Source organism: Passer montanus, unplaced genomic scaffold (assembly GCF_014805655.1).
Source record: "Passer montanus isolate IOZ18808 unplaced genomic scaffold, ASM1480565v1 scaffold3, whole genome shotgun sequence".
In the NCBI taxonomy this organism is placed as follows: Eukaryota; Metazoa; Chordata; class Aves; order Passeriformes; family Passeridae; genus Passer; species Passer montanus.
This window is the reverse complement of record NW_024367707.1, coordinates 21941662-21966314: the sequence shown is the minus strand read 5'-3', so window position 1 is coordinate 21966314 and position 24653 is coordinate 21941662. Positions and strand designations below refer to the sequence as shown.

The following is a 24653-nucleotide window of genomic DNA, read 5'->3' as shown; positions in this document are numbered from 1 at the left end:
GACAGATGTTAGTTTTGAGATTTGTCAGTGTCTTCAGATTGGAAGTCAGTCTAAACTTAAGACATAAGCCTAACCTTTCCTGTGTTATATGTGCTCTAAGAGTGGCTTGGGGTTCTGTGAAAGGCAATAGGTTGTCTGTCTTTGCATCATCTAATTTGTATTTTTAATTTAATGACTTCTTGGAATGAGTAGCCGTGTAGGTAATCCCATTTCAAAATATTTTAATATACAACATCTTCATTAAACGGGGTTTTTTTTAAATTATACACTTCTCTCTACAGAGGTAGGTAGTTGTAGCATGGTTGGTGAATACAATTTTGAGATGTTTTCTCTAGAGATGCTAATAAACTGATTCTGTTTTATTTCTAAATTATGTGTTAGTTCAGAAGAATCTGCTTAAACTAGAATATCTTCTCAGGTCTGGTCATGTTTACAGTAATTTTACTATAAATCGTCACCTGATGTGAAAGAATCTGTGGGTTCTGTTTGAGAAGTAACATAGAAAGCTATAAATAATGTTTTCTTTCTTTTTTCTAAAGAGAAAGGAAGATTTCAAATAACAAATGGACCCTTCGAATGACATATTTTGTATCAGGAGTTTGGGGAGAGGGAGAACAGACAGGTATTTGGAGCAGATGATGTGTGTAAACCATCTTGTTCCTCTGAATAACATGTTGATTAGTATACCCAAGTTGCTTATCTTAGTGAGGCCTAATGTACAAAGACAGAATCTACATGCCACACTCTATGTGTAATTTAGAAGGCAGCATAAATTTCAGAGCATATATTGAGGGGTTTGGGAGGGTTTTCAGGCACCAGTTTAGTCTAAAAACAATTGCAGAAAGCATTAAAAAGAGAAATAAGAAATCTTATATTGCCATTAATATACAACAAAACAAGTGATTGAGTCTTTTCTTTAAGGTCTGCTTTGAAAAAAAGAGGTTGATACAGTCTAGTTTGTTTAGTTTAATGACTTACACATTAACTATGCAAATTTACCAGAAGACTGTATTGTCACAGCCTTATTCATTAAGGCTTTTAAAGTTTAAACCTCTTACTGATTGCACTTGTTTAGACAATACAGTACTGTTAACTACCTAATGTAGTTAATTGGCTGCAAAACAGTATCACTATTGTGCACATTCTCTGATTGACATCCATGAATAAAATATTTTACTAAGTCAGTGAATGAAATAATGATTTTTCATGTTAATGAAATTATAAAGTATCTGTCTTGGATTTATTCAGCACTGACCCTGTTTTTGCAGTTTTAGTGATGATATGACACACAGGTTTCTTAGGTAGGGCAAACCAGAAGTATATTATCTTTTTAATTTTTATATTAGTAAAACTAATATCTTTATATTTTTATAGATGTGACCTTCCTAACAGAAGACAAGATATATGAAATTCTTGAACTATGTCGAGAAAAAGAGGATTATTCCCCTTTAATCAGGGTGATTGGGAGAGTGTTTTCTAGTGCTGAAGCACTGGTACAGAGTTTCCGAAAAACCAAGCAGCACACCAAGGAGGAGCTCAAGTCTCTTCAAGGAAAGGATGAAGACAAAGATGAAGATGAAAAGGAAAAAGCTGCCTGTTCGGCTGCTGCTATGGAAGAGGATTCTGGTGCATCATCATCTTCGTCATCAAGAATAGGTGATAACACACAGGGCGATAATAACCTCCAAAAACTAGGCCCAGATGAAGTGTCTGTAGATATTGAAGCAGTCAGACGGGTCTATGATAGGTTACTTTCTAATGAAAAAATAGAAACTGCCTTTTTAAATGCACTTGTGTACTTGTCACCTAATGTGGAATGTGACTTGACTTACCATAATGTGTACTCTCGGGATCCTAACTATCTGAATTTGTTTATTATCGTTATGGAGAATGGCAATCTTCATAGCCCAGAATATCTGGAAATGGCTCTACCATTGTTTTGCAAAGCAATGAGCAAACTACCCCTTGCAGCTCAAGCAAAACTGGTCAGATTGTGGTCTAAGTACAGAGCAGATCAAATTCGGAGAATGATGGAAACATTTCAGCAGCTTATTACTTACAAAGTCATAAGCAACGAGTTCAATAGTCGTAACCTAGTGAATGATGATGATGCTGTTGTTGCTGCTTCAAAGTGCTTGAAAATGGTTTACTATGCAAATGTAGTAGGAGGGGATGTGGATACAGATCATAATGAAGAAGAAGATGAAGAACCCATCCCAGAATCAAGTGAATTAACTCTTCAAGAGCTGTTGGGTGAGGAAAGAAGAAATAAAAAAGGTCCTCGAGTAGACCCACTGGAAACTGAACTTGGTGTTAAAACTATAGATTGCAGAAAACCACTTATCCCTTTTGAAGAATTTATTAATGAACCACTGAATGATGTTCTAGAAATGGACAAAGACTACACTTTCTTCAAAGTAGAAACAGAGAATAAATTCTCATTTATGACCTGTCCCTTCATATTGAATGCTGTTACCAAGAACCTGGGATTGTATTATGACAATAGGATCCGGATGTACAGTGAGAGACGCATAACTGTGCTCTACAGCTTAGTTCAAGGGCAGCAGCTCAACCCCTACTTGCGGCTGAAAGTGAGGCGCGATCACATCATCGACGACGCGCTTGTCCGGGTAAGTCCCGCAGCAGCGTGGCCTGTGGGTTTGTTGGCTCTGACTCGTGCAAACTACATGGGCTTGGAGTAACTGAGAAGGGCTCTGTGTGGGTGCACATATACTAGATTTCCTCTAGAACAATCTCTAACAGCTTTATTGTTTGAATTCTAAGCATGATGCTGAAGATTTTGTATATTCAGCAGAACTACTGCTGCTCAGAGTGATTGCAGATTTAGATGTTATAAAGTACCAAATAGCTCTTATTCCCCATTATCAGATCCTGCACAGATCTTGATGGTGACAGAGTGACCAACTTCTGTTTCTTTGTCCTCTGCACTGTCCTGGATCATCCTTTGATGGTAGGGAAAATGGAAGTTAGAATGAAAATGTTTTAGTTGTGTACTCTTCTTGTGGACTTACAAATTTCTAGAAATAAAGCAGTATTTTAATTTGGTGCAAGTACTGATACAACTGAGAAAAGAAGACAGACTTGTTAATACCAAAGAAGTGTGAGAGCAGCCTGTTTCTGAATCTGCTGACTTCTTTAATTAAAACTTAATGCCATTTCTTCATGCATTTTTGGAAGAGGGGAATCATACAGGTACAAACTATTTTGCAGTAAACAGGTCTGTATAGGAACCTTAATGTGTTGTTTATTTTAGGACCCTTCCCTTTTTTGTTTGTTTGTTTTGTTAAAGCTGGTAATTTTCAAAAACTCATTTTCTGGAGTTCTGTTATTAAAGCACAAAGTTTGCAAATTTTTAAATTTACCAATGGTTTTAAAACTTGTCACTGGAGACCTAGAGAGGTGTTTAGAGAGCGTTTGGGAAAATAACCTCATTTTGCCTCTCAGCCCAGCTGTTAATTTTAGTTAAATTTGATGACTTTAACTGCCAGTGAAGGTCAATTGTGAGAACCCTAAATGGCCTCCTGCCTTGATTTTTCTGTATGCCTAGGAATTTCCTGCTGAGTTAGCTGCTTCATGGGAATTGCTGATATTATGATTTGTTGGAGAAAAAAATTGGTCTTGAGTACCAAAAGAAAAAATGAAATTGCAGTGCAGAAGTAGCTTCTGTCTGTAAACTCAACTTTATATTAGGCAAATAAATATAAAAATACTGTCTACCAGTTTTTTTAATTTAAGAATAATCTTTGTAATTTCACTACCTATCAGACTTTCAATCGTGTCCAGTTATGTTTTGTCATATTATTGTAATGGAGTTTATTCCTTGAATATTCAGCTTTGGCCACATAAATACTGGAAAAAAGGGAGGGATAATTCTTTCTCTTTAAGAAATGGAGAGGTAAAAGAGCATAAAAGCTAGTTTTAGGGTGTTCTTTTCAATGCCAATTCCAGCAGAGCAAAAGCAAACCTTCATCTTTATCCGATAATAAGAAGGAAAATCTATAAGTATGAGAAAAGGCATTATCTTGCATACTGCTTGTTGTAGAAGTTGAAATCTTTGAAGACAAAAAAAAATATGTTTGGGTTAAGAAGCTTGTGGACAACATCAAGCTGCAGCAGGGCCACAGCAGTCACTGCTGTGCACGTTCTTGGCCTGTAGGAAGTTTGGGAAATTTAAATTAGATTAAGCTCAAACATACTAATGTAAATTATGATGCGCTTGCAGCAGCCCTTGCTCAGCTTAGCAGCCTGAGTTACATGCCTGGGCAGTTGCCATGGATCCTCCTATGGCTGTTAATTTAAGCTGTCAGAGCATGCTAAATTATGGTGGCCTGACTGTCAGAGCCTTGAGGAAAGTAAGGATTTTAAACTATTTATTTGGGGACAGAAAATAAAGGGAAAAGATGAAATTGTTCTAAATTCAGGTAGTCTGAACTAAACTGTAGTGGTAGCCAAAAGGACCGAGCAGTCCAGGCATTTCTCGTAAATGGAAAATAGATGATACTCAGTAAAATGGAGATGAATACAGAGGTGCCATCCAAAGTGGAGGAAGGGAGTATGTGCTGTTCCAAAGAGATGTTACAAGGTAGCTGTTGTGGCATGATGTGGAAGTAGGGAAAATTTTATTGTGTTGTATGAAGTGGGTACAGAATCTATCTTTTAACTACTGATGTGTTTTAACTGATGATACAAAGCATCATTGCTCAGTGAATATATTTTAAATATTTCCCAGGAAGTGTTAGTGAATGGAATGCTCTAAAGTTGCTGTTGGCCACGGTGTGCCTATTCTTTTTAATTTGTTTCTTCTCATTTTAATATCAGAAAAGATGCAGTAGAAATACATTTGGAAAGTTCAGAGTCTCTTGAAATAAACTGTAAAGTCCCCTTAAGGGTAAAAACAATGATGGAGAGAACATAAAAGATGAATGGAGGAGTTGAATGAGAAATGCTGTTTTTTATAACTGGTAGCCTCTACTTTTATTATCACGAATCAGGCTTAACATAAGCAAAATGACATTTTGTTTTCCACACTGTGTACCTCAAGAGGGTTGGTGTCTTTGCCCAGGACCCCATAAGTCTTCAGGAAAGAAAGATCCATCAAAAGCTAATGGACATTACAGGCATTTTGGTGTGAGCCACACACAAACCTCAGGAAATGTCTAAGCTGCAATTGTGCTGGTAGCGGGAAGTTATTCCAGGGGAGATACTGTTCCACACTGTTGTTTTTTGTCAGAAAGTGCCTGTCTGTTCAAGAATTGCATGCTGTTGTTATGGGAGTCTTTGTAATTGGTTCAGAAGCGATTTTAGTAATTTTCACAATTATTTCCTAATCGGTCTGAAATAGCTCTGGAGGACACTCTTCAGTCTTATGTCCTAAGCCTTAAAACAGTTTGCTCTGTCTCTGATAGGAATCTAAGATGGGTACCATGAGCTTCTGTAGCAGTACTGACAGCATCAAATCTAAGTGAAAGCTGCACTGGATGACTGTGCATCAGGGGTGGCTGCAGTTTTGAGTGTACAGTATTGAACTTAGGAAGAGTCTCACTGAAAAATACCAGAAAGATCTTTCAAAGATAATAATATTCATTAGTGAGAGTATGTTCTTATATCTGTTCAGTGACAAAATGCTTCTGAACATGCTTAATATACAGGTAATTAATTATGAGTACCAACATATTTATCCTCAAATTTCATATTTTTTTAACTTCAGAGGTTTGAACATTTACAGACTTTTTAAAATTGCAACTACTATTTATGTCACTAGACCTGTGTCTTTGCAGAAAAGTAGTGAAGACTTTTTTGAGTATCTGTGGAATAACTGATAACTTCATGATAAAAGCATTTTCAAGAATATTGACTAAAATGAGATTGAGATAGTCTTACTCATATTTTCCTTATTGATGTTGAATATTTTTCAAACAAATATATTGACCAGCCTTTGCAATTTCTTGCAAACACTCTCAGTACTGGCTTTCAGCTAATCAGTTGAGCTGATAAAGTCATTGCCAAGCAGCTGTTTTTCTCCTATAAATACTTAATATTTCAGCTTTTATAAATCTATATGTATATATTCTTACTTCTTGTACTTCAGTAAAGCAAATATGAACACTGGTGATTTTTTTTGTTACTATTAGCAACATAAGACTTTTTTTCCTTTTACTAAGAATTTGAGGCAATACTTTTTAAATACCTTGAAGGCATTAATCTTGTTGAAAGTTGCTTACTGAGAGAAACTTAGTTCCCTGAAACACATACATCTAAGGAAAAAATTTATTTACAAATTCCTTCAGTTTCTTTGCATGTGTAAAACTTGCCTCAGAGACTTATTTTGCCTTTTTTATTTGAAATTATTTAATGAAATATCTTTCTTTGTAGTATATACTTATTGTATACTTATGTGTATATATGTTAGTCTGAAAAGTCACCTGGGGACAAGAATGGAATGTCAGAATTTTTAACACTTTAGTCCCTGTATTTTTTAAGAAATTCTTTTATTTTGGAGTTGGTAGCTCAGTTTAAAGTTCATGAAGGCAGTTGTGCTTTTTTCTGTGTAGCAGGTTTAATAGGTTAGCTGTACTGCTGAATCACGTTGTGTGAGTGTGGTAGTAATGAAAGGAAGAAGTTCCTGAAGGCAGTTATGCTTTTTTTTTTGTCTATCAGGTTTAATAGGTTAGCTGTACTGCTGAGTCACGTTGTGTGAGTGTGGTAGTAATGAAAGGAAATACATCCTTTAATCCTCTCTGCTGCCATTTCATTCCCCAAGAGCTATTTCTTTCATCCCCTTCTTCTGAGTTTACTCTTCTCCCACCCTCATGGCCCAAGTTAAATATGGTGTTCTTCTCAGGCAGCAGTAATTTAAAGGGTGTGAGTTATGACACACAGCTTCTGCAAGTGAAAACGTGGTGGATTCCTTCAGCAGAATCAGGCTTGTACTTGCTTGCAAAAACTCACTTTGACCAATTAGAAACTCACTTTGACAAATTTCACATGGAATGCAGACAGCTAGTGGGCAACAATCCTCTCCTGCTTGTAAATGTCTCTGCTGAGTGTGTTGATGACCAAAACTCTCCTGTGACACCTGAAGCCAGTAGGCAGATTCTCTCCTGTATTAGCAGCAAAGTACTTCAGGAGATTTGACATCGTTTCAGACCACGTTACAGTTTGTGTGTTCAGGTGAAAATGTCAGCCCTGGTATGCATTGGTTGGATGCAGAGCATGTGGCTATTGATGTGTACAGGCTCCAAACGTATGAACTGTAAAGTACAGCTGGAGCAAAGGCTGCTTTGTCACTGTAACTATTACTCTTTCCATGCTGGTTTTTTAGAAAAACATGTTGACCGACTTATGTCATGATGTGTCACTGGTACTTTCAAGCTTAAATTAGCTGTGTTCTGTCATTTTTCTGTCTAGTGTGGAAAGTATTCCTGCCTCTGCCTTAAAGAGAACTTTTATGTTATGATAGAACTTAAGGTGGTTTGTGATCATTTTTAACTGAATAGAAATTAGTTCAGTTGCTATCAATTTTAGGCAGGTCGCCAAACACTGGCATTAAATTAAGCTTTTGTATGTTGTCATATTTGTGTCGTTCCGTGAACATTCCTGTCTTTCAGGAAAGCACTGTTATTCTGTAAACAAAGCAACATCACCCGGTGTCTTAAGTTGTGGTACATTGTTGTTTCAGCAAACGAAATACAGATATTCTTTATGATGTCATCTCTCAGCTTTCAACTTTTCAATTCATACATTCTTCTGCTGCTTTAAACATGCTACACACCTGCTTTTTAGGAAGGCCCTGGAAAACAAAATGATTATTTCACTGATGTGGCCAGTAAAACCATCATGACAGAAAACAACTTCAGTAATACATACAGCTGGATTGTGTTTATCTAGCAGCATCTATGTTGACATGGTTGAGATAGCTGTGATTATTAAAAACAAAGAAAGGGGGTTTTGGCCCCAAAAAACCCAAGAACCAGACAGCAATGACTGAAGTTCATATTTCCCTGCTATAGAAGCACTGCTGCAGTTCTGCTATCCAGTGCCTTCTTAGTGTTGTGTTTGCTGCTGTTGCCTACTGCATTTAATTTTTATTGTGAAGCATCAGTGTTGACACAGATATTCAAAGGAGCAGCTAAACCCACAACTTTGAGTTGAGCAGCTTAGCAGCATTTTCCTGCTTATAGAATCTACTTCAAGGAGCATCAGGCTTTGTTCAAAATACTGGATTTTTGATAATCCTTTATCTGACTCCCTTGCAGACATCCAGTCCACTGTTCTAATCTGCCTAGCCAGCATTGCTCAACTAAGACTGTTTCCTTCCTATTTTTTTTTTCAGGCTGTTTTTGTCAGCCAAAAAATAATTTTGAAATTTCTTTAACTGCTCTGTATGTATAGCTATGAACACCTTCCTTACTGCATTTCCATGACACAATAGTCTTTACACTGTCATAGGGTTGCTGTCCCAGAAGAAATGCAGAGACAGCATATGCTTTCTCAGAACTCATGCAAATTCATAAATCATGCAATATATATTAAATTACTGGTGGTAAAGACTATGAAGCCAACAAAGTCATGACTGAGGAGGAAAAAACCACAGCTTTATTGCTGTTGGTTGTAAGTGGACAGAATCCAAATGAGATAATTTCTGTCTGTCTGAATTTCTGTTCAGCTTGAACATCTAACCTGTATTTACAGTTTTAAAATAAATGCTAGTTCTTTGTTTTTCAAAAGTTGTCGGTTTTATTTGGAACATGGATTAAGCTCCATTTTTGTCCTAGGAAAAGATTTTTTAACACAAATGGCTTAGGTGGTACATAATTAAGTTTTTCAGAAAATGTTGTGGTTTGTTGGTTGAAATACAGACTATACTCACTTGCTTTCATTACTGGGGTCTTCATGGCTTGCCTTTGTATTTTTTAACTGAGATTTATGTGCTATGAAGTTAACACTCCCTCTCTTTCGAAATTTAATTGTCAATACCAGGTAGTTGAATTTTTTCTTCACATGCTCCTTTTGCATGGGGTGCTTCAATGCCTTAAAACCCCTTATGATAACCCCCCTGGCTCTGCAGCATCCTGCCCTGCTGCGCTGCTTGGGTCATGTCTGGCTGACTTGGCAGTTAGCAGGAGAAAATGTGTCTTGCTGGTGGTATGATTTTGTGACTTGATAGTATCATTGCTGCTGCCTTTACCTTCTCTGTTCTGTTCCTGTTTTACTTTACACTTCTGTAGTAAAATTCTGGCCTGTAAAGTGTGTTGGCATGTGTGGATAAGGTAGGGGAGTGAAGTAAAAAGTAAGGTTTAGCACATTAAGGACACCTGCTGGTAAGTACAATTTGCAGTAACCCACATCAGAGGCAAATCTCACAAGTAACATGGTCTTGGTAGAGGAGTATACAGGTCCATCTGTGCCTTAATTTACTGCTGTTGAGTTTTCTTTTAGAAAATGTTTTGTCTAATTGTGCTGCATATGTGTAACCAGTGTGTTTATGCTTTTAAGTAGCATATTTCTTATCAGCTGCAAAATATTCTTGCTAAACTTCTGATTTACTGAAAGGATACATTTTTGGTGTAAGCAAGTGAAGGGCCTGGCAATGTGCACTCACGGCAAAGAAATCCAACCATACCCTGGGCTGCATCAAAATCAGCATGGCCAGCAGGTCCAGGGAGGTGACTGTCCCCTTCTACTCTTCCCCTGTGAGACTGCCCCTTGGAGTGCTGCATCCCGCTCTGGGTCTCCAGCATAAGAAGGATGTGGACCTGTTGGGTTGAGTCCAGAGGAGGGATGCAAAAATGATCAGAGGGCTGGAGCACCTCTCCTGTAAAGACAGGCTGAGAGAGTTGGGGTTGCTCAGCAAAAGAGAAGACTCCTGGGAGACCTTATAGAAATTTCCAGCACCTAAAGGGGGGTGATGAGAACTGGAGGTGTAGTTTTTACAAAGGCATGTAGTGATGGGACAATGGCAAATGACCTCATATGATAGAGGAGAGGTTAAGATTAGATATTCAGAAGAAATTCTTCGCTGCGAAGGTGGTGAGGCACTGCAGCAGGTTGCCCAGGAAAGCTGGCAATGTCCCATCCCTGGAACTATTTAAGGCCATGCTAGATGGGGCTTTGAGCAAGCTGATTTACTGGAATATGTCCCAGAAGCGTTGGAACTAGATGATCTTTCCAGGTCCCTTCCAACCCAAGCTATTTTGTGATTCTGTGGCCTCTAATGGCCTTTGTATAGACTTGAAACCCTACAAGCTGATTTACTGGAATATGTCCCAGCCCGTGGCAGGAGCGTTGGAACTAGATGATCTTTCCAGGTCCCTTCCAACCCAAGCTATTTTGTGATTCTGTGGCCTCTAATGGCCTTTGTATAGACTTGAAACTCGTGTAAAGTGTCAGACTTCCTATTTGGTCTTAACTGAATTTTCACTTTCATAGCAGCAGTGCAGTAGATCTGTTTAAAGGCACTGAAGAAATAAGAACAAGAGAGTTTTGAGACTTCAGTAGGATCAAGAAGAGGGAGTTGATTTAACTGCAATACTAGTGTCTTTTTTGTTTTTAGGTTTTTTTCCCCAGCTCTTTGTTTCAGAGATGCAAGTACTCATCAAAAGCTTGTTTTCTGTCTCCCCCTCTGAAAATACATCTGTGTAATCCCTTCACAAAGCCGTTTATTGTCAAACATGTAGATCATATTGCAGAATCTTCATTGTCAGATGAATTTAATTATCCCAATAATACATCTTGTTTTCTTCCTTTTTCTGTGAATTGTGTGCAACACAATGGTAACTTGTTTTAAATAAGTGCTTAAAAGAATAGAAATAGAGAATGCTCACAGCCAGTGAGCTTTAATGGGCTGGCAGATCAGTTCTGTGGTAAGTTTCTTGCTGTTAATCCTGAGGTTGTAAAACATGTTTAGAGTGGTTTAGGGTTACTATTGATTTATCTTATTTTACTGTTGTGATTTTTGCTTGCTTTCTTCTTAAATTTGGAGGGTGCTTTTGGCTTCATTATTTGTTACTAAACTATTCTAGTAAATAGATTTACTAATGAAATATTTCTGTCTCTTCACTCAATAGCTAGAGATGATTGCCATGGAAAATCCTGCAGACTTGAAGAAGCAGTTGTATGTTGAATTTGAAGGAGAGCAAGGGGTAGATGAAGGAGGTGTTTCCAAAGAATTTTTTCAACTGGTTGTGGAAGAAATCTTCAATCCAGATATCGGTATGTGTTCTAATAATTTACTGGTTTAACAGATTTTTCTCACAAAAGGTTGGCCTGGATGATCTTCCAGACTGGATTGTTCTGTGTTTATGCTTTCTGTATCCACTGCTACTTCTGTCTGAAGCTCTCCAGATTCAGTGATGGTCAGGAGAGTATTTGCCAGACATGGAGGCTCACTGTGTTGTCAGCAGTCATCCTCCTGAAGGAGGAATGATGGAAGGAGTAACTGTGCAGTCAATGAGAACCATCATTACTTGTTTGGATACAAATCAGTAGTACAGGGTTTCTTTGCTGGGTTCCTTTGTTTGTTCTCTCACATTTCTCCTCACTTTGCTTTGTAATTAGCTTCTAGAATTAATAATCAGACCAAAGAGGAAGAGCTTCTGCAATAAAGCAAGATTCAGACAATGGGAGTTTTTGAGTTACTTCCTCCACTTCCTTCAGCTTAATAAATCTGATAGTCTCAGTTCTGCAGATCCAAAGTGTCACAGCAGTGTCAAATTTGATTGTAGTTAAAGAAACAAGAGTAATTTGATATATTAGAGCCAAAATTTTACATTTGTGTTTCAACAGTCATTCTTCCATCACATTCTTTTTCCCCTTGCTCCCTGCACCAATCATTTATGCAAGGACATGCTTCTTTTATTGTGCAACTTGTCTGCTACTCTGAAAAGATGAAAATGTTATAAAATGATAAGAATACTTCATGTTAGAATAGAAATGAGACCTGCCAGGTTCCTATACTAATTTTGCATTTTATGTGAAATATGATGTTACATTGTATTTCTTGTAATGGCTTCCATTAAAGAAGCCCAACAGCTCATGGCTGTTAATTTGGTTCCACTGGGCTATTTTAAAAGATAAAGCTGCTGTTCTTGGTTTTGTGGCTTAGAAAATTGATGAAAATACACAAAAATCTATTTTGACTGAATTAGAGAGGAGGTATCAGTATCAAGTACCCAGAATCAGTAGGAAAAATGTGAACATTGGCCTTTGCCCTTCACCATATGCAAGCCAGTTCTTATAAGTGGTACAGAACCATAGACAAGTCTTACTCACCCTGAAAAATACTATTAACTTAGAGAGATTTGGAATCTGAATTAGCTTACTTTGATATATGACAAAGTAAAAAACTCTTAGTACTTCAATTGATTAAATTTTATTTTCAACAAAAAACAAATTCAGCAAAATAAATACATTTTTAACTGGAGTTTATCTAAACAGAAGTTGTGTGGGTGTAATGAAATATCCTTTTTTTAGTAATGCTAAAGTGTGCTTAAGCTAAGATCCAAGCAGGGTGTATATACTTCCTGAATTTAAAGACAGGTAACATATTAGATGTGCATGCATGTTTTACTCCTGTATTAAAACTGTAAAAAAGTATGTACACGTTTTGTATTCATAGTAACTGGGGGGGGAAAAAGCTTTTCAGTGGCTTTTGGCATAAATGTGTAAAAGCAGAAAATGTAGCTCGCATTCAGTGTGAGTGTGTTTGTGTGTGTATATATATATGCATTGCAGTATAGCAGTTCACGTATGCACCAGATGTACCACATGTGACTTGTGTTGATTTGTAAATGCTTTCTTTATCTGAGAAAACAGAGGTGATCCTTTAAGTGGAATTTAAAATGTCTGTTTTCAATAGGTATATTTGGAGAGATGTATATTGTTGTTATAGTTTCTTTGACTTTTTGAGTATTTCAGTATTATACTACCTTAAAGTCTTACTCAAAGGAGGCAATAACTCAGAAAAATACTGGTAAAGATATTCCATGGTAAAGGAATAAGTGATAACTTCATATAACTTCAAGGACAATTGGTTTTGCCTTCTTGCAGATTCCAGTTTCTTCTGGTGTTTCATTATGATTTTAATGTACTGTAGTCTTAATTTTGTGATTGGTATAAATACTGTATTACACCTTAAGGTGTTTCCAGATATAGATCTGAGTAAACTGTTGATGCTTCATTATTAGACATTTGCTGGAGTTGTTGATTTTGACAGTTTAACTTTTCCATCATATTCCAGAAAGTTCAAGTCATTGCTTCACGTACCAGTAATCCAGAAGTTACTTCAGTCAGTTCAGAAAATGGCATACAGGTTTCTAGATAATGTTTGGCCTATATGTGCCCGAGTTGCTAATCCATTTCCAATTTCCAGTTGCCTTATCTGATGGGTTATCTGTGTGTTCCCCTAATGGCTGGCCCAGCCCTAGTCATCTACTGAGATACATAATCCATTCTGGGGAATAGCCAGAGTCTTTGAATGAGCTTGCAGTTTATTGCCATACATGGAATGAGGAAAGAGTTTTTATCTCTTGGCTGAAGATAATATTTTCGGTCTTCAGAGTAATTTTGTGTTCATGTGGTTTTGTAATCAGTTTGTACATCTGCATAGGTGGTAAACAAGAATATCTTAAAAGAGCTGACAAGATAAATCCTTGTGGCAAATGTAGTTGATATTCTTCACATGGATCTGACATGGTGTGTTGAGAGTAAGGAGCCTGGGGCAGTTTTTCTTAGGCTCTGATGGAAAATCATGACAGCTGTAGAAGCAAAAGGTGTTTGGGACTGTACCTGTCCAGGGCGGTCTCTCTCTCACCTTAAGTCTGTAGGGTTTGCATTTATCTTGCTTCAGTATCTAGTCAGGTAACCAATGGATTTCATTGTGGCTTTTATTTATATATAAATAATATTTATATAAATAATTTATAGCCTGTGCACTCCAGTTTCATAAACAAGAGCTATCTCATGTCTTGCTACAGCCAAAAGGGTAGGAAACTCTGCCTGTCTCTTGTCTTCATGTTTCCTCCCTGCAGCTTCTGGTATGTGCCAGTTCAACTGTTTGTTGACATCTTCAGTGCTCATCTCATGAGCTGGGCAGCAAATTGATCTCCTGAAATAGTGAATTGAATGAGAGAAGCAAAACCACTCCCTTTAGACAGGGACAAGCTGTTAAAATTGCAGTCCCTTCTGTGAGATCATGGTCCATTTTCCCCTCAAGTTAAGATATGTTTAATAGCTGCAATAACAGTGGTCTTTGAAACAAGCAAACAAATCTCTTGGGCATCTAACTCTAAAATCATGGGTGATGGTCAATCCCTGCTCCATCATCTTAGCTTCTAATAAAGTAGTAGGGCTGCATCTAGTCCTGTTCCTTTGGTGGAACTGGCCTTTGAGGAAAGGCTGTCACTTCTTAGTAATTAGAGTCCTTTGGGATTGTTACATCCACATGCTTTTGACTGTGTTCTTTTCTTGTACTGCTGTATTTATCAAAGTCACAGTCGCTGTTATCAGTGTGCTGCTGGTTCCTCAGTAGTGGAGGGGATGAAAGCTTGTGTACGTACAGCTCCAGTGAGTGTTGCAGGATATTGTATCACAGGTCTCTTGTGTGCTTTTAGTGGTGATGTGAGTAACAGTGTTTTGAGCAGCTCCAGTTACCCTAAGTAGTTTCTCTTTGCCATTCAATTCAGTATAATGCTAAATTAAATATTGCTTAAAGGCAAGTGCAAATGGGTTTATAATGGTATGTTTCATGTGCCATTCTTGTGGAATTGTAACCATATCTGTTCTTTTTTTTTTAACAGGGATGTTCACATATGATGAGTCTACAAAACTGTTTTGGTTTAATCCGTCCTCATTTGAAACTGAGGGTCAGTTTACCCTGATTGGCATAGTACTGGGCCTGGCTATTTACAACAACTGTATACTGGATGTACATTTTCCCATGGTTGTCTACAGGAAGCTAATGGGCAAAAAAGGAACTTTCCGTGATCTGGCAGACTCTCATCCTGTAAGTTCCTTATGTTCTTCGAGTTAAATAGTGCATTTTTCATGCAGTAATTTAATCTATATTTTAAGTAAACACAAGATCACTGTCAGAAGTGAAAGTGAAATAACCAGTGACTTGCATTATGAGTCTGTATTTGTTAAGATAAATCCATAAGCAAGAAAACTTCTTGCTACATTTGGTTTGGAGGAGGCAAAATTGTAACATCAATGAATAGGACTCAGTGTCAATAAAGCTTTCTATTTTTTTGCTACATAAACTCCAAATGTTACTAAGAATTATTAAGCATGTCTCTTCCCAAAGAGACTAGTTAAATTGGGCTGTTTATAGTATTTGTAGAAGTAAATTTCTACCAAAAAAAAGTGCAAGTAAGAATAAATATGCAAAGGTGTGATGTTCTTACTGGTTTTTGTCTAAAGCAAGAGACAGATGAGGCAGTTTATGAATATCCCTATCCCTAAGGAATATCCTGTCAGAGCAGTGATCAGTGTCCATCTTTGCACACCCATTCCCAGCCGTGGCTGTACACAAGCACTGAGCTGTACATGTGCTTTGTTAGATGGAGCACACAAGTGTCTGTGCAGGATGTCTTGGCCCTGCTCCACCTGCAATCAGAGATCACCAGTGGTTTCCCCACATGTTGCTCTTAGGAGTTGTTAGCAAGCTTCATTTTGTTTCAAACAATGGGACACTTCCCTTCTATAAGCAGTTGTACAAAATCTTCATCTTTTCAAAAAAGATTAGTAAAATGATACTGTCTAAAAAGAATTTGGCTTTCGTGTTTGAAAATGAGGCATGTTTAATCAAAAAACACATTATCCTGGTCTGTTTTGGATGGCTACATACAACAGCATGCCAGATTTGAGCGGTTTCTGTGTATAATGTTGAGAAATAGTGCCCTGAGTTTCCTCTAACTTTTATTGCATACTCAAAACTTTTTGTGACAAAAAAAAGTGAATGTATTTCTATGGAACAAGAAGGCAGCCAGGGCATTTCCTAATTTTTCTCCCGTGTTCTTACATTTCTCCTCTTACACGTAAACTGATTTCTTTTAAAATATTCTTTTTTAACCCTGTGTATTGTCATATGATTTAAACACTTCAGAGCTTCTCAAACCTAAAATGAAATTCACAGTAGTCAGGCCTCTCAGTGCTTTTTCTAATGCTGTAGAGCATGGAGAATAGGATGTTTACAAGCCCTCACCACCAATGGTTCCAAGTCCACTGATTTTTCAGTGCAAGGTCCTATGGAAGAATCAAAAACACAGAGATAGTGAGAGGCTGAGGCTTATGTGTTAACTTTCATGTTTGAGCTTAAACATTGGGGGGCAAAATTTATTTTTTCTACTTCACTATAAAAATACAATTGCACACAGTTATCACTTCCACCTTTGCTTTGTATTCTTTAGCCCCTGTGCCTCTATTGCAGCCCCATAATTGTCCCCTTGCTGCATAGGCTTTGGTTTCCAAGAGAGTCTTGGGCTTTTCCTAAGGCATAGCAGGGAGGAAAGCTGGTTGCTCCTTTGAAAATAATTGTCCCTTTGCTGCATAGGCTTTGGTTTCCTTGGGCTTTTCCTAAGGCATAGCAGGGAGGAAAGCTGGTTGCTCCTTTGAATAGAGCAAACTCTTACAGGTAATTTCAGATTCCATTTTGTAAATTCTGATCAAACTTGTGATTTTTTATTTTTGGTTCATAAATGTCTTCTTATGTTAAAAACTGCCCCATCTGTGTTGCTTCAGGATTACTTCCTAGTTGGTTTCAGTTTTAAATAAGAAGATAAAAGTCTACTGTCTGAATTTTATCTGACATAAAATAATGGGTTTCTTTGATTTTTAACTCATAAATGTTCCCCTTACTCTAGAAGATAAAAGCCTACTCTCTGAATTTTATCTGACATGAAATAACAGGTGTTTCTTTGATTTTTAACTCATAAATGTTCCCCTTACTCATGTAACATATTCTGGATGCCTAAAATAAAGACAAATTCAAAAAACTTAAGAAGATGTTGTTAAAGGCTCTTAAACTGCAGGTTTGACCATTGCATTTTGGAAGATTGGTAGGTACTAAAAGGTAAAGACAGATTCAAAAAACTTAAGATGTTATTAAAGGCTCTGAAACTGCAGGTTTGACCATTGCATTTTGGAAGATTGGTAGGTACTAAAAGGCTCTTTTAAGGGAGTTATCACTGATTGTCATGTTTCTTTTTTACCTTAATATCTTCTCTAATAATCTTCTCTCTATCTTCGCTAATGTTTCTCTTTACAGAGCTTAATAAATAATTGTTTGGGCTGCTATGGGAGATTTTTAGGTGACTTGTGTCATAGAATATAACAACCCTTTTTTGAGGCAGGTGGTTTCATGTCTCCTTGTATTACTCAGTGGAATCTATCAAAGCTTATTTTTGACAGACATATATTTCTTACTCTCTTAGGTTTTGTATCAGAGTTTGAGAGACTTACTGGAGTATGAAGGAAGTGTGGAAGATGATATGATGATTACGTTTCAAATATCTCACACGGATCTCTTTGGCAATCCAATGATGCATGATTTAAAGGAAAATGGTGATAAAATTCCTATCACGAATGAAAACAGAAAGGTACACTCAGCTTTTCAATAAGAATCTGGAGTTCCTTGATATACTGTATGTAGAATTATGTAGAACCCTGCAAAGGTTTGGTCTCACTTATAATTTTTAAGTTTAAAAGGCTTTTAAAATTGCCATAGCACAGTATGGTTGTGAACTGAAAAGGCTTCTGTTAAAGAAAGCATTGATACATGGATACATAGTCTCTGGGTAGGATGTTAGACCTGTTTGAGCCATATTTGAAACTTGTTATTTTGTGTTGCTGAATAAAAAGTGCTATTTGCATAGAATTACAGAATTATATGTATTTTGGGGTCTTGTATTTTTTGGAAGTACTTCAAGTGGCATGTGTTGAAACACTAAGGTTTTTTGGGGTTTGTTTCCTTGCAGGAATTTGTCAATCTGTATGCTGACTATATACTCAATAAATCAGTAGAAAAGCAGTTCAAGGCCTTTCGGAGAGGATTCCACATGGTGACCAATGAATCTCCTTTGAAATATTTATTTAGACCAGAGGAAATTGAATTACTTATTTGTGGAAGTAGGGTAAGAATTTTGAATATAAACTAGAGAGTGGAGCTTTTTTTGTTACTGAGTATATAATTAGTGGTCATCTTTAAAAATATCATCTTCTTACAGAATTTAGATTTTCAAGCACTAGAAGAAACTACAGAATATGATGGTGGCTATACAAGAGACTCTCTTATAATTAGGTAATTTTTTCTAATTTTATAAAGATAAAAAGCACTTCATCTGCTTGTTTCTTCATAATGATTTTAATATTGTAAGATTTAGCATTTTTGTAGTACTGGAGATGCAAATGTCTTATGTGTAATTTCACTTTTCTCAAGTATTGTCATTACAGAAGAGGAGATGGTATAAGCATTGTTCAATCAGTATAATTCCTTAGGAAACAGGAATAATAAAATAGCAGGACACAGCCAAATTAATGTTTAAAGACAGTTAAACTGCAGTGTTTAGTAATATTTCTGATTTCTATTTCTGAACCTCATTTCTTGGTAAATACATTCTGAGAGTTTTGGTTTATGAATGCATCAAATGTAAACTGTTAAGACAGATTAGAATTCTCATACCATCAAAGCTCAATTACTTTTGAAATTCTTATTTATACCAAAGAAAGTTTACAGTTTATTTACTTTTTTAATTTCTTCTTTGATAGGGAATTCTGGGAAATAGTCCATTCATTTACAGATGAACAGAAAAGACTATTCTTACAGTTTACAACAGGCACAGACAGAGCCCCTGTGGGAGGACTTGGAAAGTTAAAGATGATCATAGCCAAAAATGGCCCAGATACAGAGAGGTAAAAAAAAATAAATTCTACGTTTTGCTTGGTTTTTTATAAATGGAAGTGAATTATGTGTTTTTAAATTATTAACCTAGTTAAATCTGGAAGTTGAATGTATAAGAAGAGTTTATTTTCTTCCAATTCATTCTTTTTGGACTTGTAAAATAGAGGTGTATTTCTTTTGCATGTTCCAAGATCTGAATTCTTGTATTTTTTGTCCCACAGGTTACCTACATCTCACACATGCTTTAATGTACTTTTGCTTCCGGAGTACTCAAGCAAAGAAAAGCTTAAAGAAAGATTACTGAAGGCCATCACATATGCCAAAGGATTTGGCATGCTGTAATAAGTATAACAAAAGGGATTTAAAAATGATGGTGATGATGTCCCTGTCCAAAAAGGCCATAAGATAGTGAGCTACAGTAGTCACCTGTGTTTGTGCCTCCCTTCTTTACTGGGGACATTGGGCTGGAACAGCAGATTTCAGCTGCTTATATGAACAAAATCTTTATTTTTTCTTTTAGCGTGAAAGTGTTACATATTCTTTCACTTGTATGTACAGAGAGGTTTTCCTGAATATTTATTTTAAGGGTTAAATCACTTTTGCTTGTGTTTATTACTGCTTGAAGTTGAGCCTTTTTGAGTATTTACAAGAAAACAAACTGTACTCTCCCAAGGAAAATATTGCCATCATTTGTAGACCATGTAACCTTCAAGTATGTGCTATATTTTTGTCCCTGTATCTAATCAAATCAAGAACTGTACTTTTTGAAGAGTTTGCTTTTGAAACTTGAAGTCTTGAAAAACAGTGTGATGCAATTACTGCTGTTCTAGCCCCCAAAGAGTTTCTGTGCAAAATCTTAAGAATCAATAAAGATGGAAGGGAGAACTTGGAATGTTAAATTGCAGCCTTGAGAACTTTACTTTAGTCACAGCACAACAATTAAAATTCATTTCACTATATGTTGTCTTCACATGTCTTGTAATAAACTGTGTTTTTAATTAGGAAACATTTCTTAGCATATGAAAGGGTAGAAATTTTAGTTACTTTTTTAAAAAAGAAGTTTACTGGGGAAAGTGCATTTTCAACTGAACAGCTTTAGAGTAGGGAGTGAAGTGTCTGGAAAAATATAGGAAGTTTTTGCTATAATATAAACAAAGCATGTGGAAGTGCACTTAAATGAAGTTCTATTCTTAATTGCCTATTATGTTGACATTTAAAATAGACAATCCAAAGTCTTCCCTACATGTTATGTCATCATCATTTATTTAATGAATCATTTTTCCTATCTTATCAAGGCACATGATCAGTGTTGCACCATAGTCTAAAGGGATGGCTACTGTATTTTAATCTCATCTAACAATAAGCAAAATTGAACAATATTAAACGTGAGGTCTACTTCATGTTGTACACTTCCAACCATTAAATAAACTGTTAGAAAGTAAGTACTAAGGTTATGTTCATCTACTACATAAAGTATTCAGTAGGTTTTTAATTTAACTCTACAAATCATATCAGAAATAAATCCTTTACCTTTCTTAGTCTGTGTTTAATGTTAATTTCTCCTGTTGCAATATATGATGAAGGGATTCTGCATTTGTAAGTGCAGATGGAACTGGCATATCTCTTTTCCAATACAAGCTGCAGCGGGTGTGCAGAGCTGAGCTTGTGCCTTGACAATTGCTATAACTGGCTACTACCGATCAAACCCGTGACTGTGTGGAATTGGCATTAAAAGGCTTAGTTTTGAAATCATTGGAAAAAGAAAAGATGTCTTTCAGGACTATTTTAATAAATTCTTTCTAGTAATAGAAACAGACAACTGTTATGTAACTATGATGCTGAATAAAACAATGACCTTTTTTCACCATGGTTCAGTGAAAAAGAAAACAAGTTACTTTCTTACTTTGATAAATTAGATATTAAATGGTTTGATTAGACATCGTTGTAGTACTGAATAATTTGAGGGTTGCAGGTACGGACAGCTCTCTACAAGTGAACTGTTGTGATGTTCCCTTCTCAAATTCAAGCCAGTGCCAGATGGCCTGGACACACAGGACTGAAACTTACTGGGGAGGGAGAGGTGCTGTCTGTCTTCTGGCCTTTAATCTCAGAGGCCCTTAGGTCCTGCCCTCTTGTATGTCCACCTTGTTGTATGTCCCAGAGGAAGAAAACACGATACCCTACCTCTCAGTGTAGAGTGGTTGACAACAGTGCCTGCTGAGCCCTTCAAGTTTGGAGCAGCTCTTCCTGTAGGTGGTAACAACATTTACCGAGTGCCTTAAGGTTATTCACTGCAAGCACGAACAGATCATGATACTGCTGTATGGTATGTACTGTGTTCACAGTCTAATGTGTTAAGTTCTATCCCTGTAACTCTTCTTACTCTAATTTAGCTGTAGTTTGTGGTTGCACCCAGCTGACAGGTGTATGTGATTCATGTTGGGTTTTTTTATATAGGTCTAAAAGCTGTGCAGACAGCATAACTGGATAGCAATACAAAGTTCTCTTAACTGTTGACATTGTAAATATGCTCTTTCTGTTTCCCTTTAGCATTAAGATTAAAATAGTACATAATTGCATTGGCCTTCAAAAGCATTACTTGTTTTTCAAGGAATCATTTTCAGGTAAGACATAAGTACTTAATATTTGACTAATTTCTCATGTAAATATATACTGCCTCCCCCTGAATACCACTGTATTGAAACCTTATCTCCTTAGGACTGGTATAAGTGCACTAGTTGTTCCAGTTGATGAGGTTTAATATAAATAAATCTTGAAGTCTTATAGCTGCAGGCTGCATTCCTGTCCTACAGAAGTTTCAGCCAGTGTTCTGTTTGAAGGGGAAAATGTCATTTTAAGTTTGGTTTGGTTTGGGGTTTTTTCCTGGACTCCTGGCACACCTGGAATGTCTTTCACAGTGTCTAGCATAGTTTAGGTCTATAAAACTTGGAGTGTTTAAGTGTTCTTATATGTCATGGAAATACCTCTCTTCAGTGAGACAGAAGATTCCTCTTCCAAGGCAGTAGTCTGATGACAGTGTGGTGGTGTTCTCTCCACAGGGTGTCTTCAATATGTTGACAGGAAAATATTTCGGACATCTCGGCACTGCCTCATTTGACAAATGAAAAATACCTCTTCAAGTATCTCCTTCTGCACCCTAACAGAGACTGCCTGAGTGTTTCCAACCTCTGTGCAAAGGGGCCATGAGGCCCAGATGTGTATTCTACCATCACATGCTTCAAAAATGATAGTAGTGCAAGAGAAGTAATGCCCTGGAAAGAATCATCTTCATGTGGCACTGTTTCAGATTTAATTAGGAGTGAAGAAATGGTTTTGTTTAGCTCTGGAGGTAGGTTAGCACATAATGCTGCATAAACAGGAACAGCTGTCAGCAGTGAGCAGAGTTCAGGTAACTGGAGTAGTGTTTTGTGAACTTCTCACTGGGCTTGTCTTCCATTTGGCGGGCAGCAGCCTGAGACAAGATGGTAGCAGCCAAGGGGACCCCCTCCAACCCTGCATTCTGAGGAAAGCTGATGCTGAAATGGGCCCAGGGCTCCAAGGAACTCCATGTTACAGTAGTCAGTCCATGCCTGTCATCCAACAGTGGCTTCACTGCTGAAGCAGGAGCTTCCTGTCCCATGTGACACCACACAGGTGTGAAGGACCTAGTGGGCTTAGGCTCCAGGGAGATGCAGTGTGAGCTGCCCAGGTGCCTGCTTGGGTTTCTGCTCTGTGAAGCAGGGAATTGGACACAGGTTTCCCTGCTGCTGGATGTTTCCAGGACACAGGTTTCTATGCTGCTGATGTTCTGGAAGAGGACAATCCCTAAATCATCAGCTTTAAGGTGTTTCCGTCACAGTTATAGCCAGTTACCTCCAGGTAAATTTTTATTCCCACTTGAGGATTAAGAATTTCCTAGTTGCCTCAAGAGGTTTTATGATGAATACGAATTGGGTGGAATGTTTGAGCTATGCTTCATTTATTATGCAGAAAAATGCCATCATTTCAGCCTGCAAGATGGAGCAGGAATTTCTTCCAAGTTAAGCTATTCAAAATCAAGTCTTTCATAAGAGCTGAGTTTATTATGCTTAGTCTGAGTCACAAGGGTTTGCGATAAGTTACTTACAGTTCTTGTTCATAGTTGCAAGTTTACTTAAATTGTCATAAAATTCGCAAGACCATTCGGGACTTAATAAAATTCATTTTTAAAAATTCAGATTTATACTGAATCATGGAACAGATGCTGCTTTGAAAATAAGAGTTGATACTGACATTAGTCTTTAGGTCATTTTTTACCCAGCTGAATTAATTTGGAAAACCCATGAAATGTCAGTATTTTTCTGTAGTGCTCCATCTAAAGATGTCTTCAGGTGTTGGTTTTTATTGTTCTTCTTCATTAACCCAGTTAAAAAGTGTGTGGGAAGGTGGTTTTAATTGCAGATATACAAGTATAGTTTTGTTCTGTTCTGCTGTATTTGTAGGATACATCAGGAGAGTGATTCTGATAAATAGCTGAAGTGTGCATGTGTTCATAGATGTCTTGCTCAATATAGATCCTGTGTTGGGATTTCTGTGTGGAGAAGTGTCTAAGAGACAAAGGCATTGGGGATGCAAGTGGAGGGTGGAAATCATTATTCTGTTTTAGAACAATAAGGTTGCATTAGGAATTCCTACATTATTTTGCTGGTTAGGTTTTTGCATAGTTTTGAGACTTAAAAATAGAGACCAGAGCTGACTGTGAAAGTCAGCCAATTGCTGGAGTTAGACTTGTGCCCTTTGAAGGACAGGCAGCACAGCTCAACTGCAAACAACTGCACATGCAGGGATCCTGCTGCTCCTGCAGCCTTGGCTCACAGCTTGGACTGACCAATGTCCAGTGAAGATAAAAACTGCAGAGATTTGTGGTTCAACTGCTACATGCAAGGCTAACATGAAGCCTTTCTTAATATCACCAAAGGCTCTGGTGTATCTGCTGTGCCACTGGGATCGTGTACAGAGAAAATCCTTTAAAACTCCCACTGCAACCTTCTGCTTCCAGACCTGTATAGGACAGAGAGGGAGTAACAGTGCTCAGGAGCACGTGGCCATGAAATGGCAACTGGTTGAACTTCCTTGTCCCAGGCTGAGCTGCCATACATCATGTGTCGCTGCCTTTGATTTAATGTTTCCCTTTGCAAGCACTCTGTGTTTGAGCAGCAAGGGATAAAGATCAGGTAAGCCAATATGTTACTATTGAAGGGGTTTTGTTTCCTAATATAATTGATTTTAATTAAAAATTGGAAACTTGGCAGGAGAATGTTTTCTAGATGAAAGGATGTTTTCAAAAGAAAAATCTCCCTTGTGCCATGCACAGATTTTTAATTTTTGTCATCTATGCATGAAGAATACTATGAATTTTGTAGCAAGTCGCCTGAAATAAAACAAATGACATTTTGGTTTCTCCAGTATGGGTACTTTCCTTTAAAAGCACAACACAGACCTCTTTGTGAGCATCTGATAAGGGTTGCTCTTGCACTGTTTTTTTGGGTTTTTTTTTACACCTTGAATCTCTCTGGAGAGTGTCTCATTCCCAAACTAAAATGCCCGAGAGTATGTCCTTTCTAGCAAAATTCTTGTCTGGCTCATTTGGTGTAGGGGCTGGAGCCCAGCCTCTGCTTTCTGCCTGAGCTGTAGTAGCCAGCAGCCAGCCTGGCTGAGAGCATTGCTCCTGTGCCAGGAGTTGTTCCAGACAACATCC

At 37.4% G+C, this 24653-nt stretch overlaps 1 protein-coding gene across 5 annotated transcripts in view; it reads left to right on the top strand.

Annotated features, from left to right (window-relative positions):
* UBE3A (ubiquitin protein ligase E3A) overlaps window positions 1-24653 on the top strand; it is a 60730-nt gene that overhangs the window by 32694 nt on the left and 3383 nt on the right. For 4 of the 5 annotated variants that reach the window (XM_039714083.1, XM_039714081.1, XM_039714080.1 and 1 more), the window contains 8 exons: window positions 1375-2630; window positions 11088-11232; window positions 14817-15022; window positions 17451-17615; window positions 17994-18149; window positions 18243-18316; window positions 18784-18927; window positions 19138-20780. In XM_039714083.1, coding sequence (XP_039570017.1) covers window positions 1375-2630; window positions 11088-11232; window positions 14817-15022; window positions 17451-17615; window positions 17994-18149; window positions 18243-18316; window positions 18784-18927; window positions 19138-19258 — 2267 coding nt within the window. In that variant the 3' untranslated portion in view covers window positions 19259-20780. Of the gene's footprint in view, window positions 1-1374; window positions 2631-11087; window positions 11233-14816; window positions 15023-17450; window positions 17616-17993; window positions 18150-18242; window positions 18317-18783; window positions 18928-19137; window positions 24130-24653 lie in introns of those variants that run through there. The other variant, XR_005628044.1, reaches the window with a different exon arrangement.